The sequence below is a fragment of the Microtus ochrogaster genome, unplaced genomic scaffold (genome assembly GCF_000317375.1).
Source record: "Microtus ochrogaster isolate Prairie Vole_2 unplaced genomic scaffold, MicOch1.0 UNK51, whole genome shotgun sequence".
Classification (NCBI taxonomy): domain Eukaryota; kingdom Metazoa; phylum Chordata; class Mammalia; order Rodentia; family Cricetidae; genus Microtus; species Microtus ochrogaster.
Genome location: NW_004949149.1, coordinates 2,022,777 through 2,039,116, shown reverse-complemented (window position 1 = coordinate 2,039,116; position 16,340 = coordinate 2,022,777). Strand labels below are relative to the sequence as shown.

General features: G+C 47.0%; 1 protein-coding gene across 2 annotated transcripts in view; it reads right to left on the bottom strand.

Moving 5' to 3' along the window:
- Nucleotides 1-14,158, bottom strand: part of Rnf150 (ring finger protein 150) — a 222,625-nt gene extending 208,467 nt beyond the window's left edge. For both annotated transcript variants that reach the window (XM_013354611.2, XM_026777260.1), the window contains exon 1: nt 13,068-14,158. In XM_013354611.2, the coding sequence (XP_013210065.2) occupies nt 13,068-13,548 (481 nt within the window). In that variant the 5' untranslated portion in view covers nt 13,549-14,158. The remainder of the gene's footprint in view (nt 1-13,067) is intronic.
- Between the last annotated feature and the right edge of the window lie 2,182 nt (nt 14,159-16,340).

The window sequence follows — 16,340 nt, the reverse complement described above, 5'->3', positions numbered from 1 at the left end:
TGTGGGGAGAGGGCAGCAGACATCCAGAACAGAAGCTGGCCAGTGTGGGGAGAGGGCAGCAGACATCCAGAACAGAAGCTGGCCAGTGTGGGGAGGGGGCAGCAGACATCCAGAATAGAAGCTGGCCAGTGTGGGGAGGGGGCAGCATACATCTGGGCAGATGTGACCCCTTGGACTCATGACAAGAACACTGATGGTCATAAAGGTGTATTCAGAAGATATTTCTTTCGACCATCATTATAGCTCACTTTTATTCAGTACTCAGAGCTGATCTTTACTATAGCACTTGCTATAAGAGACAACTGCTCTGATAGAGAATGCACGATGTTCATTTTGTAAGCAAAGACTCCAAAGCTCGGGGTAAAATTTTGCTTCTTGAGCTGGCAAGCATATGGTCCAGCAAGACATGGGGTTCTTAGCGGACCCTTTCCTTTGCCTTTCCCCTCCTAGAAAGGTGGCGAGTATGCTTCTCAGCTGGCTGACTCAGACTTCTATCCTGAGTCCTCTATGGCTTTGGTGTCTAAGCATGGGACCAGGCCAGCGGTCACCAGAGCCACCCCCACCCCCATCATCTGTTCTACAAATGACCTGCAGACTGACAGTGGTGTTCGTGAAATGGGATCTCCCCTTCTTGGTGAAAACAGTGTGGTATTTCACCATCTTCAGGCTGAGGCATGGAAGACGACAGGGAAAAGAATCAATGTTTAGCATACAAAAGAAATCTTACGGGCTGGAGAGATGGCTCAGTGGTTAAGAGCATTGCCTGCTCTTCCAAAGGTCCTGAGTTCAATTCCCAGCAACCACATGGTGGCTCACAACCATCCGTAATGGGGTCTGGTGCCCTCTTCTGGCCTGTAGGCATACACACAGACAGAACACTGTATACATAATAAATAAATAAATAAATAAATAAATAAATAAATAAATAAATAAAATATTTTTTAAAAAAAGAAATCTTACTTGATTTCAATCAAATGCCAATTCCCTTTATCATTTGGTCACACTCATATATAACCACTGTTGTTCAAACGCACTGCATACTTTCTGGTACTCGCTGTGCCTACCGTCTCTTGATCCTATTTCTGCTCTCCAAATTCCCATTATTTCCAGTGAGCCACTAAATCATGATTTGATAATGTTTGTAGAACATGGGCCCTCTTCGTTTACTGCTGCAGTCCTTGAGAAATTAATACAATAAAGCTACTACATTTTTTTCAAGTGGGATTTTGATACACACAAAACAATTACCTAATTTCTTTATGTCATTAGGAAAGAACCACGTGATAGACGAACCTCACGAGAGCAGAGGGCAGGATGGGTGTAGAGATGTCGCCATTAGGTAGAAATAAGAAGCTTGGTGTTGCTCACAGCAGGATGGTGACAGATGAAAAACAATGGCATATTGGATATCTTAAAACCAAGGAGAAAGGATTTTGAATCTTTACTCTGTAAATGATGGTTCAAGCAACACAATGTATACATATAGTGAGCTATCACAGGGTACCACATTCATATAGACACATTTTATGTATTGGCTAGAAAATATAAAATTTATAACACTCCCATGTTCTATAAATGAGAAAACTAAGTAAACATGAAACAGGGACTCTGCAGGGTGGGGAGAAACTGGGTCGGGAAGTGTTTCCTGTATTGTACGGTTCTGGGACAAGGGGACTTGAGCTACATGACTTTATTCCTTGTAATACTTCTTGCATCAATTAAAAGAACCATATGGAGCTACAGCAGCAAAACAAACTTAAGAGGACTTTCATTTGGTGTAGTGGTTGCCAATCATGGCGGTCAATTAGCTTCATCCCAGCTCATGAGAGATCATATTAGGCTCTCTGCAGACTGTCTGGGGCAGCTTTACAATGGGGGGGGCTGATGGATACACTCAGGAGGAGCCAATGACAGAAAATGAGCCACGGAGGAGGGGAGGGAGTTGCCTAGGGAGAACCGCAAACGACACTGGAGCTTCCTGCGTGCTGCTGGTTTGCGTTTAATATCTCCCAGACACAGAACTCTGTGGTGAGGCAGCCAGGAGGGGAACCGTCACGCACTGGTCAGACGGTTCCATTACTTACTGCCTCCGATTCTCTACCTCCTGTGACTTGGATCAGCTGCCAAACTAGTCCAGCTTGCAGCCACGTGAGCATGGTTTTGTTCCTCCAAAGAAGCATCACACACACCAAAAGAGTGCCCAAAGAGCGCACCAACTGGCTATAAAACGAAACAAACACCCACAGAGACCTGCTTTGCAGCCAAACTTGGAAAGCCTTTGACTAATCCAGTGCTCTGGAACTTAGCTAAGAAGGTAATCAGGGCTTATACCCATGCTTAGCTACATTAGGAGGTTTACAGCAGAACCCTTCATGCCAGAGGAGGGCCAAACAACACAGAAAAGTATGGGAGTATTAAAGAAATTTCAAAACATACCATTCAAATTTAAGATTTTACACACACACACAAAATACATTCTCAATTTGGTAAAAGTCAATATAATTGAGTAGATAAACAGAGTAGGAGCTGGAGAGACGGTCCAGCAGTCAGGAGCACTTGCTGCCCTTCCAGAGGACTGGGTAAGTACCCAGCACCCACACGGTGGCTTACAACCATCTATAACTCTAGTGACAGGGAATCCAGTGCCCTCTTCTGCCCCCAGCAGGCACCAGGCACACACATACATGCAATACACTTATGCACACAGAATAAATCAGTAAATCAATCAATGGCGTATGTGGATAGTTGAGCTGTGGATGGTTTTATCATCTTCCTCTTTTAAAATATTCAATATTTTCAAATTTGTCTATTTGGTGTTGGCATCACATTGAAGGCAAGATTTACAATTTTGATCTGACGCATAGAAAATGACTAATGTGTCTATATTAAGTCTATGTGCCTCGGTTCTCTTCCTTAACCTCAGACAGCATGTATACATGTACATGTTTATATGTACATACTTTACTTGTATGCATGCATGTCTGTAAGTATGATCACTCCTGTTTGTATCTTTGTGACTAAGCACCATGACCAAGGCAGCTTTTAGGAGGAAGAGTTTAGCGGGGTTTGTCATTCCAGGGGGATAGGAGTCAGCGGCCATCATGGCAGAATGCCCTGAAGCAAGCCCCGGGCACCGCGCCCCGGGCACCGCGCACGGCAGGGCAGCAAGACTGCTAACCATGGCAGCTCTAACCAGAAGCAGCTGGGAGGGCACAAGACTTGGGATGCCACTCCCAGTGGCAGACTCCTCTAGCCAGATCAATTTCCCCAGGCATGTAAGAGAGATGGCTTTGGAACCACCACAATGTGTAAGGAAGTTTTCTTTTCACTTGTAAACATTTTTTTTCCTTTTGGGTTTGTGAGGACAGTTTCTCCGTGTAGGTTTTGTGAGGACAGTTTCTCTGTGTAGCCTCGACTGTCCTGGAACTCAGTGTGTCTATAGACCACACTGGCCTCAAACTCACAGAGATCTGCCTGCCTCTGTCTCCTGAGAGCTGGGATACTCTTATTAACTGAGCATGGTGTTCTGTTTACATGTATTATGTACGCCACACGCCGAGCCATGGAGGCAGAAGAGGGCAGTGGACCCCGAAGACTGGATGATGGACAACCTCAAGCCACCATGTGGGACTCAAACCTGGGTCCTCCAAGAAGAGCAACTGCTGTTCCTAACCACTAAGCCATCTCTCCAGTCCTCAACCTTTTTTTAAAATTTTCAGTTTTGCAGGAGAAGCCACATAAATTTCAAGTCTTTCACATGGAAACTTGTGCTTGGTGGTTCTAATGAACAACACTACAAAACTCTGGTTCCTTGAAAAAAATGTCTATTTGGCATATGCATTTCATTTAAAATAAGAAGGCCTTAAATGCTGGTGTGTGTTTACTCGTAATGCTGAACCATAATAAACACTGCACACATCTAAACACAGACCCTGTGATGTCCTGTGTCCTGCAATCTGCTGCCAGCATGCCTCTTCCTCCTAGCTGAATACTGACCCAAGTGTCTGCTTTCTTTCACAGTCTACAAAACGGATACACACTTTTGGGGGTGGGAATGTTGAATGAGGCTCTACCTGAGTACATGTTTATGGGAGAAAGGGTAAGAAAACGGGAACTTAATGTCAGAATTACACTTCGTGTGAAATTAAAATCGCCATTTAACGCCATCCATCTTTGTGGTCTCTAGGCCACTTAGCAATATTTATTGAGCACTGTCCATGTGTCAAGGGCTCCTCAAGCCTTAGGAAACTTAACCATAAACAAAGAAATGTCTAGAAGCCTTGCTTCCAGGGAGCTCGGGTTCTGTCAGATGCGAGCAAACAGGTCGAGTGGTCCAGTTATGGAAGGGAAGGCGCAGGGTTCCGATGAGAAGCAATGACCGCTGCTGTTCTCGCCCGAGTGGGCAGGGGTAGGCTTTGTTGTTGAGGTCAGGTAGGGAAGAGAGCTTAAAAGGCAGCTAGCTCTATTAGCATCAGGAAAGGAAGAATATTCCAGAAACTTCCCCAATAGACGAAGGGCAGAACATTTTTTTTCTGCCCTCTTCGTTTGGGATCACAGTTCTGATGCAGGGTTAGTTAGTTATGGTATGATACAGATGGACCACCTCTGTGGCGAGCAGGGACCAGAAGGAAGAGAAAGGGGAGAAGAGTGGTGTGTGTGTGTGTGTGTGTGTGTGTATGTGTGTGTGTGTGTGTGATGGGTGCATGCACACACACACACACACTAAAAGTACACCCGAAAACCCTTTTTACCTTGTCCACCCTTTTTAAGTGGATGGTACAGGTAATGGTTAGCTAAAATTGAGAAACGCCAAGATGAATTGGTTAATAAATAGAAGATTTGGGTATCCATTTCCCTATCCTAACATAGGTACTTCAAACGCTGCCCTGGAAGTCACATATATAGTACAAAAACATTTAAAAAATAATAAAAAAATATTTTTAAATTTAAAAATCCCTGTTATTTTTAAATATATGCTCACACCTTGCATATGAAAGCACCAAGCAACCCAGAAGGCAAGCTTCGACTTTCTGACTAAAGTGTTTTCTGCGTAGCACTGTGGATCATAGAAGAGGCCACGCAAAGAAGCAAACAGCAAACATTATATAGAGAAATCAATTCAAAAGTTGAAACAATAAGAACAATTAATATCATTTCATTGTAGGAAAACTACAGTTAGAATTGGAGCTGGGAAGGTGACTCAGTGGGTAAAGGGGTTTGCTGCCAAGACCTGAGTTCAAGCCCTGCACCCACATGGAAGAAGAGAATCAACACCCAGAAGGTTGCTTTTTAACCTCCACACACACAGCATGGAATGGACACTCCCACACATTCATACACACCCACAGCCACAAAAGTAAAAAGGAAAACAGAAAGGAAGAAGTTTTAGGCCTAACCGTATCATTAATATTTTGGTTGCACTATAGGAAGTACATTTACCCATCCACAAATTAGAGCACCAAGAGATTACTCCATCTAAGTTTAACGTAAGAGCCTGTGTTACTTTGTCCCCATGAAAAGGCCCCCACTTAATACAGCAGTCCTAGCTGAACTTAGAACAACCCTGCCTTGGAAGCTGTCTTGTTTCTCAGTTTTATGTTACAACAAACCCTCAAGGCTTGAGATGATCTGAAGAAGATTTGAACTTCACCATAACTCAAATTTGGTATCTCTCTGCTTACCCTAGGAAAGACACAGGGTCCCAGCATCTCTTAGTCACTCGTCAATAATAAGATTCTCTTATGAGTGAAATATCTCTTCTGGTAATAAACTGAAGACTTCTAGGTGATGCCAAAACACCTAGTTCACTGCATGCTGTGGTTCTCACCCGAGCAGTGACTAACAAGGTTGAGCTCCTTCATTTTAAATTAGGAAACTGGTTTCTAAGCTGTTAACTCCATGTCAGAGGTGTAAACACCCCTTTTTTGAAGCTACAAGAATAAACTCTACAGAAAAAAAAAATCTCCAAATTCTTTCTGGATCTTTCTAGATTTCACAACCAATAAAATGACTTCCTTTCTTGAGAATCAGGGTGGGAAGCGTGAAGTTTTAAGAAGAGAACAACCAGGAATGACAATCAAATTCTAACCAAAGATCAGGAAAAGGAGGGCAGGAATCCTTCCAAGCCCCCAAACATGCATTTCTCTGAGCAAAACTGTGTCAACCACTCATTCAGTTTCTGGAAATGCCCTGGCCATGTTAGCTTACACTGCCAAGAATGTTATTTAACACTGACGATGAATTATTGCCTTTAATAACAGAGGCTGCAATTCCTGACTATTAGACTGCTGTCTGCCAGGAAAGATGGGGGAGAATTATGGTTTAGTGTAAAATAAACAAGAGCACACAAACTAGCCAGGAGGGGGATCAGGTGTGCGAAATTAAGGCCAAACATAAAGGACAGAGTTTATGCATGAGTCTTAGCAGAAAAGTGAAGGGAAGACAGAAGGCTAAACAGAAGATCATGTGATCTCAGGCCTTGGAAAGCCCTTCAGAAGTCACCTACTAGAACTCAAGGACTGGTGGTAGTTCCACAATGTCCGGTGTCCCCTGTCAGGCCCAATCCAGCGCCAGAGAAAGCTTAGCATCTCAAAGGAATCCCATCCATTTCTAAACACATTTATACCAGAAGTGCTTTACCCGTTTTGAACCAAATTAAATTTAAATTCTGTTTTCTGCAGCTTCATCTCAATACCCTACTGAGATTGTGATAAAACTGAGGTTCCAAACACACGCAAATACGAACAAGTAATGGATCAGACCAAGAGCATAAAAGGTGTTGGGGACATGGGCCATGCTATAGCCAGCCTGCCTGCCAGCCAGGAAGACAGACATGTGAAAGAACGATCTGAACAACAAAAGGAAAACATTTGCTTTAGTAAACGTAGCCTGAATTTTTTGATGCATAAAGAATACATTTCTAATAGTTCTTAGGGAGTGGTTAATCTGAATTTTACATTCCATAAAGAACAAACCTACCTAGGCCCTCTGCATATGTGTGACAGTTATATAGCTTGGTCTGTTGGTGAGGCTCCTAACAGTATGATCAGGACCTGTCTCTGGTACTTAGCTGGCTTTTGAGAACCCGTTCGCCATGCTGGATTACCTCACCCAGCCTGGATGCAGGGGGAGGAGCTGGGTCCTACCTCAACTTGATGAGCCATGCTTTGTGCAAGCCCGTGGGAGGCCTGTCCCTTTCTTAATGGAGACTAGGAGGAGTGGATGGGAAGGGGGATAGATGGGAGTTGGGGGGGTCAGGAGAAGAGAAGGGAGGGGAAACTGTGGTCAGTACACAAAATAAATGAAAAAATGTTAATAAAATATAATTTAAATAAAGGAAAAGAAAAAAACTGAAAACAAAAACAGTTAGTGACCAGTGATTGAACGAGATCAAAAGATGATAGAGATAAATATGGAGGAACAGATCCTAAAAGCAAGGTCCTGTCTCTCTACTGCAGTCATGCTGGTCTCTGTTGGTGACAGATTTGCCTCCAGACTCGTTAAACATGTTCTGAAACAAGAATGGGCCTATAGCATTGCCCTGTGCTTGACGTCAGTTTTTGCAGTAGCTTTTAGGATGGCAGGGAGCATGAGGTAACAGCGTAGACCCCAAGGGCAGGCTTCCAGCATCTGTGGCTTAGTTCTATACCTGACTGCCTTTTACCAGGTCACCTACACTCTCTCATGTAGAAGTTGGGATAGTAAGGGGAGTTGTAAGAACTAAGTTAAACACAAAAGTTCTTAGGGTATCCCACCACAGAGTAAGTGCTACTTGGTTCGCATTATCTTCTCTATGGTACCTGGGAAGATAGGCAGGCGAGTACGGCACTTAGATAGAAAATACAGAGTAAAACTGCATGGTAGGCATTCTAGAAACACAAGGGCCTTAAAAATTGATTTAATCAAAGCAGCTAGCTCCTATATGGAGGTCAGGACAGAAGGAGACTAGCCATTACAGCAAGAGCCATCAAAGTAGCATGAAGCCATGCAGTGAAGGATTAGAACACACCTAACTGCACAGACAGAGCTTTCATCATCTCTGTGCTCCCTCCCGCCTGAGAGAAGTCAGGAATAGGTGGGAATTCTCTATCTGCCTCTTTCCAAGCACTGAAGAGGATCCGTAGCTTATGCAGCCTCCCTTCCCTTTCCCCATCTCTCCGATGCCATCCAAAGTCCTTCCCAGGCAACTAGAGATGTATCTACCTTTTAGCTATGTACTAGTGGTCGATAAACAGAAAGCTAACAAGTCCATCCTTTGAAACGGAAAAATATCACTTCTTCCAAAAAGTAACTCAGATATGGACAGCTGCTCACACGGGGATTCGCCACAGGTAGCAAGCGATCCTCACGGTGATGACAGTGAAGTCATCGCATACAAAGCTCCCCGATGATCAGAGGGGCAGAGCATCCTCTTTCCAACAGGGGAGGTGGCCTATGGGAATGTGATGGCTGCTCTATCACTAAAGCATAAAAGAATGATGTAGGAGTTCTTTCTTAAGGTTTCCAGAGCTAGGGAGATGATGGTCTATTCTATAGCTGCTTATCATTGCTATGTGTCACTGAGTTACAACAGTTGACGTTGGGACTGGGGAGAGGACCCAGTAGATCAAGCGTTTTCAATCACAAAAACCTGAGTTCAGATCCCCAGCAACCGCATACAAAAGCCAACCCAAGGCGGTGGTGACAGGTGGGTCCTAGGGTCTGCTAACCAGGTATCCTACCCAAATGGTGAGTTCCAGGTTTAATGAGAGACCTCTGCCGTGGGCCAGCTCAGATACAGGTAAGATGGAGATACCTGTGTACTAACCCATGAAATTCATGTAGCCATCAGTCCAGGTGACCCCTCTGTCACAGGGGAGGACACTTAAGCCCTGGGAGGTTGAACAAGTTGCTCAAACTCACACAGCATGAAAACGGCAAAGCCAGGATACAAGCCCAGTGGTCTCCTCTAGAGTCCTGTTCTGGTTAATCTGCTCCCCATGAAGGCCTGCCGCCCTTCCCTCAAAGAACATTGGAATAAAGCTCTTAGGCAAGCCTCGGACCAAATTTTGTGAGCATCTGGGCTTGCACCAGGGGGAGGCGGCCCAGAGCTGCTTGCTCTGGTTCCTGGAGGCTTTCCTCTAAAGACGCTGCACCTCCTACTGTCTATAGAGGACACACAAATTCAACTGTACCACCCCTCGCTGAGAAGTATGCATTTCTGCCCTCCCCTGCTCCCCCTGTCTCTTACTCCCCCTCCTTTTCCTTCTTTCCCACCTCTCCTGGACAAAAATGACATGAATCGAAAGTCTAGGAAAGAGCAAGTGCCGGCTGACGTAAGTGGGCAGGAGAACAGAACGAAAAGGGAAGCGTTGACTCAAGAGCGTGTTCCAAAGAAGGAACTGTTGAGCTAGGCACAGTGGCCCAGCTCTAACTGCAGAGTTCTGTAGCTGATGCTGGGGGGTTGTGGGTTTGCAGCCAGCCTGGGCTATATGGCAAGACTACGCCTGAAAAAAAGCAACTGTCATCAAAACGAAACCATAATGAAGACACCACCTCACACTGACCTTGATTTAAACGTGGTTAACAAGTCCCAAGGAGGAGGTTCAGGGACTGACACTAATCACGGGCAGCAGTAATAGGAAATGACTTAGATACTTAAAGAAAGCCGGGGTCTGCTTTCCGTTGCTGTGATAAAGACCATGGTTGAAAGCAACCCAGGAGAGACAGCATTTATCTCATCTTACAACCTTCCGGTCATGGTGCATCACTGAGGGAGGTCAGGACAGGAATTCAAGACATGGAGGTGGAGACCACAAAGGAACACTGCTAACAGGCTTGCTTGCCACGGTCATGCTCAGGTCGATTTAATTTACCTCCCAGGAGCATTGGCCCTGGCACGGTACTACCCACGGTGGGCTGGGCCCTCACACATCATCAGTCAAGAAAAATACCCTACAGAGTTGCCTACAGTCCCTTCTTACTGAGCATTCTCTCAGCTGAGGCAACCTCTCCCGAGATGATCCTAGCCTGTGCCAAGGTGACACTTGTTGAGACACTAACCAGCACGAGGAAGGGATGTGGCAATTCCTCAAAAGTCACAGAGCGGCCATGGAACCCAGAAATTCTACTCCTAAAAATAGAACTAAGAGAAATACACACATGTACAGGAGTGCACCTGTGCACACACGCATGCGCGCGCGCGCACACACACACACACACACACACACGTGTGACCTAAGGCCCATCAATTTACAATAAATAAAATGTGAAATACTATTTGGCAGTAAAATGAAACAGTAATCAGTGGCACTTAATACAACCATGGTAAACCCAAGGAAGAGTGTGGGATGTGAAAGAAACTAGACCAAGTCTGCATATTCGAGAACGCATCTATATTCTGTACTCGAGAGACAAATACAGAGATGGAGGAAAGCAAGCAGGCTAGCGTTTGACGGGGGCGGGCTGCACAGGCAGGTAGAAGTGTCCATGGGATCAGGCTGCATAGGGAGCACCTAGCTCAGCCAGTACGTGAAGCAGTGTGATACTGTCTGAAGAATGAATTTCATAGTGGGAAAACCCTATACCAGTGAGGCTGAGTAACCCACTATTAAATAAACTGCCATTGGCATCAGGAACGTCCACATCTTTGTGACTGAGAGGTGACAGCTGCAGAAGTGGCAGAAACTCAAAAAAAAAAAAAAACCATCTGGAAGAACATAGAGGAAAAGTGGGAGAGTGAAGAAAAGAACTTCTATTTCATTGAACCCGTGTTTCTTGGGTGTGTTAGTGGTCTATCATACCAGATGCACAGACACGAGGTGGGCTCCGGAATTCCAGTTCCAAGCCTTCTTTCCCCAAAGCCATCAGCTCCAGAAATCAGGGCATCAGTGGAAAGGCGAGGCAATGTTAGTTTTTAACTTTGCTCCACATTTCTCAGGGACGAAATTAAAAAGGCCACAACTGTGTCCCCTGGTGTACTGCGTTCAAGCTCATGAAATAGGAATATTCCATTGACATCTAATCTGTACATGGTTTCCTATGTGAATTCCCACGTCGGACTCACATGTAACGAGGAGAAACAGACTCTTCGGGTTCTAGAGCAAGTGTAAGCCATTGATTGGCAGGCCAGGGTGCTCATCCTGTATATCACCCTGTCCTGTAGAAGACTCCGGCTCTGACTAATGCAGGACCTTCTCCAAGGCATGACAGGGAGTCCAATGTTAACAGCAGATGCAACTTCAACAGGGTTTTGGATTTGGGTTTTGTTTTTTTTGTTTTTGTTTGGTTTTTTTGGAGATGGAGAAATACATTCTGGGGGCTTCTAACTTTTAGACTATCACCAAGCCCTTCACTCTCAGCATGCGTTAAGTATCGTTTGTGTAGAAAATCAAATTATGCCATTAATTGATCCAATGTGTCTGCGGTTCTGAAAACAGTCTCTTGGACAGGAACAAATGACAACTAGTCTGTTGTGCACGGAGCAACGCAGTTTAGGATTCCAAGTCCAGACTCAGAAAAGCATTTAAGGAATCCTGTACATTCAACTAACAACCTCAGTGTTTACAGAGGTTGCCCTACTTCCCACTCCCGAGTCTAGATTTCCCTTGCTAAATGTTCAATGAGAAGTGTTTTATGTGACTCGGAGCGCTATTCCACGGTGCGACATCCTCAGAGATCAAGTTTAAGCTGTGGTCCCATGACTCAAGGTCAGACCACAGGCCTCTCCCTGGGAGAAGGGTTGAGCTCAAGGAAATGCAGCAAATGCCCCTCACATGCAGGACTGGAACTGTTCTAAGAAGGTAACGGCCTCTCTTCACAAACACGGAACCAGTTCCTGACCTGTTTTTCATAAGCTTCTGGCATTTCCGCTCCCAACCTGTTTGCCTGAAGGTTGACAAAGGGCCTTGACTATAACAGCTGGTGTTGATTACTTGGGGCGAATGAATTGTATGTTTCACTAACAGACAATATGACCTCTTCAAAGGAAAACCTCGCTCTAAAGAAAGCAGGGCTGCACACATCCACCCTAGGTGTTCTATCCCAACAGTCTGCTGCTTAAAAATCTGCTCTTTACTTGCTATAATAGTTTTGCTTGGGCTACTCCACAGAACATGCTCCTGTCAGGACACCCTGTGAGGGGAAAGGACCCACCTCTCAGGCACCTCTGTAGAAACTTGCTCTCCAGGAGGGTAGTTTCCTAAACCAGTGGCTTGTGCTAACAATTGTGAGCCACGCAGCCTTGTTGCTTCTGTTACTCGGCTCTCTGAAACACTGCTTACAGACTGTGTTGAAGGTTTATTTCTAGTCCTGGTCCCTGTGATCGCCGACAAAGCTCCATTCTGCCCTGTAGTCCTCCGCATACCGAAACAGGCAGGCGAGAGCCAGCACAGCAGTGGAAAGTAAGTCTAACTTTACGGCTCTCCCTGGCTTGGTGGGCATTGCTATTCTTCACCAGTGCTCCCGGCCAGTGGGCTTCTCGAGATGACAGCCCGGCAGAGCCAGTACATTGAATATTACTTATGGTCTGTGCAAAGTCAACAAGGGGAAGAAAGGGCTCCTGAGAAGGGCTGAAACCTGACTTTGTGGGAGCGTTTGCAAGTGGTCAGCTGCAGGCAGGTAACTTGACCTGCCCCTTGCTACTCAAACACTCGCACCGGGTATGCATATCTGAGGCACACAGAGAAGCACACAGCTGAGTTATCAGATCTTCCGGGTCCAAACAGGTGCCAGGGCGGATCACTAACAAGAATATGCCAGCCTTGTCCCCAAAACATCACTTCCCAAATTCTCCTGGGAATTCCCTACCACTGTGAACCCGCTTCCAAATCAGACTCTCTAATGTTTTCCAACATACTGAAATCTCTCCTGCTTGTAGCCTCCTTCCCCGTCCCCAAGCGACGCATAACAAAACTTAGTAGGTTCATATTTAAGAGACGGGTCTCCGGTGCGGCACGGACTTTCCAAGTGGAGGTGCCAGGGAGGCTGCGCTGGGTCTCCCAAACGCTTCTCGAGCTCCCCTCCCCCATGTCTCCAAGCATCCCTCCCCCCCCCCGCCCCCCACACACACTTATTCCCCGGTCACTCACCTGCGTGGGACATGGTGATGGTCTCATTGGTGTTGGAGCCCACGTTGAAGATGACCACGGCCGATGCATTCTGTAGGAACGCGTTCCGGATCTTATCCTTGTAGGTGCAGTTGCCCTTGGGGATCAGAGCTATCCAGTGCTTGCCGTGTGCCGGAACGGCGAACTTGGTGTTGGGGTCGCAAGCCAGGCGATCGTGGGCCGAGCTGGCCATGACCACCTCGCCGCGCGCATCCTGCTTGGGCGAGTGCTCGCCGTACCGTCCGCACTCGGTCTTCTCCGTGTGCAGCTCGGCACCGCCACCGCTGCCCGCCACTGCGGCCCCCGGCTCGGGCTCGGCATAGGTGATGTTCACGAAGGCGGTGTACCATTCCTCCTTCTCCGCCACCGTGAAGTCCAGGCAGAGCAGATGCACGAAACAAAAGGAAAGCAGCCATGTTGAGAGAGCCAGACTGCGGCATGCTTGGATGAGAGACATTGCCATCTCTCTCCTCCAGGGTCCCCTCCCCGCCCCCTGTGCCCTCCTCCCACTCCGTCCCTCCTTCCCCTGTCCGGGCCAACCCCCGGCCGGTCGCAGCGGCTCACTCCCGGGCCGGCGGGGCCCCAGCAGGGACACGCAGCCGCGGCAGAGACCGGATTCTGGGCGAGCTGGCGAAGCCGGCCCTGTCCCCTCTCAGCCGATGCGCGGAGCTGGCATCGGGCTTCCCGGCTGATCGCCGCGGCAACACGGAGTGGGCGCTGCGCGCGCTTGCGGAAGAGTCGGGCTGCCGGGCGTCCTGCTCCTTTGCTTGGCGTCGCCTTCTCTCATAAGGGTGGCGGGGTCCTGGAGTTTGGAAGGGGTGGCGGCTCTGCTCGTAGCGGCCGGGCGGGGCGGGAGCAGGTTGCTTGAGGTCCCGGGCGCTGGGACTGTAGTCGCGCTGATTGCTCCGCTACGCGTGGGTTCCCTAGGCAGTGGGCGCTGCACCCTTGGCCCGACTAGGTGGCTACGCCCTGGACGTCTACTTGCTGAGGGAGGGGACAGTATGGGGCGGATGGGATGGGGGCGTGCGGAGAAGGGTACAACGATTTGTGTGTGACTGTATATGGTGTGTGTGTGTGTGTGTGTGTGTGTGTGTGTGTGTGTGTGTGTAATGTGTGCTTGGGAGGAGGAGCTTAGTATGATGTCAAAGCTCCTGGACTCCCCTTGCCAAGCTCATTCTGTCTCTCTTCCTGGGCGTCAGCGACCTCTGCCGGGCTTCAAATTCAGTCTCAGCCTGCCACTTCTATCAGTTGGGGCAAAAACGGAAAAAAAGAACTTTGGGCTTTTGCGTTGGGCACAACTGCCAGGGCATTAAGCGCAGCGAAGTGTTTGCACCTCTCTTGCACAGCCTTTCCCTTCACTGGAAGATGTGAAGAGGGTCCCAGGTCTGGTTGTTCTCGAGGCCTATTGTGTCCTAATACTGAATATCTAGGACAGTGGCTGTCAGAATCCCATTTTAAAACCAGGACTGATACGCTCTAAGGAAGGTTCATAGGGTCGGGGGTGGGGTCGTTGGCGATGTGCGTTTGCTGGTCTAGGGACCAGTCTGTGATGTAGATAGGGGAGACAACACTCCTCTCATCTGGAAGTCAATGCGTGGCCATTGTTACCTAGAAAATGTATCCTTTCTCAGACTTTAAGACTCCAAGTGGGACGTTTTGCAAACGTGTTCTCTTTGTAGCAGCCATGACCTGCCATAAAGGACGGACTGACAGCGTCAGCAGGCAAGGAGGCATGTTTGGGTCCCGTTTGGGTTACTGTTTTAGAGTGCGTTCTCCTGCTGTGCACAGAGATTAAGCCAGCAGAGAATAGTTTTCTCTAGAGTCGTGTTGAACAGCAGAATTCCTTACCAATTAGATGTCTGGGTGGTTGTTACACCTCCTCGCCAGTGGAAACACCAGTGAAGTGTTTCCATAGCTTCAGATACCAGTAATACAAAGTGTCTATTTCCTTATATATTTATGTCATGGTTCTCAGTCACCCACATTATCCTTTCCACGTGGCTCCCTTTCAGGGAAACAAGGTCCAATTCATTAAAAGAAAAAGAAAATTCACTTTCCCCCAGGACCTTAACATGTGTACCGCCTTCTTGTCTACTTAGCCTGGCAGCTTCTCTGGGAAGCTCGTGGTTGCTAGGGGAGCAGAGAGAACCCAGGTGTATCCAAATTAGAAGGAGGCACACGAGCGACTTAGAAGAATCTCTCTCTATGGTATTTGGTGTGCTGGATTTGTATGCGCTTCCAGCTTATTCCTTGTTTTAAAAAAATAGGCCTGTAGGTAATTAGAACAGTGTTGGGGAGGTGGGTATGGATGCTGGCTCCTGAGCTCTGGGACCTGGGAGAAGAGCCCATGGGCTACAGGTCTCCAGAAGGATGTTCTGAATCTCTCTACCTCTTAGCATATTCCCCCAGCCACAGGGTGTGAGGAGGCGTCATTAAGAATACACTAGCACATCGTCCCCTCAATTTCCCTCCAAAAAGCTGGGGCGGAAGATTGAGGAGGCAGCTTAGACCAAGAGGCTGCCAAATTAGGGCTATGGAGCAAACAGGTAAAATATTAAATAAAGTAGGGGGCAAGTTTTTAAATTATTTATTTGTTTATTTATACAGTGGGTAGCAAAATTTGCAAATAGAGAAACTTTTAAAGAATCCTGAAATTTTGGATTGGGTTAAAATTAATTTGGAATTCTTTTTTAAAAAGCTATCACCTACGTTTATATGTGTGTGAGTGCATGCATAGGGAGAGAGACACCCAGCATTACTTCTATTCAGAGCCTGGAAGCAAAGGATGCACCAGAAGGGCCCAAGATCTTGCTTTCTCCATGGCACCCTCCCGTATAAGGATAGGCCCCAGAGTTGAGTCTGGGGCTGCATCTGAGGAAGTACAAACGAATCCTGACCATTATCATAGGAACATTCTCAAAAAGCATGACTGGAGTAGTCCTGTTGGAAAGGGCTCTCAGGCAAACCTAGACCAACTTAACCATTGGAATGAAGATAGTAATTGATTAAAACCTAACAAATAAGAAGCGAACCTATGCCTATATAAATAAATGATGACGTAAACAAGTTAGGGAGAAAAAGCTGCACTTCTGAACGGTGGTGATGCCTGCCCCTGGGGAGTGATGGCACAGGAAGGCTCTGTTTGACAGGGCTGGTGTCAGGTGGGAGTTATGGGCAGGTAACAAAGCTGAGGAGGTAGGCATTTGATGCTAATCAGGGCATTAGCCAAGTATCTTCTAAAAATACCGTTTTACA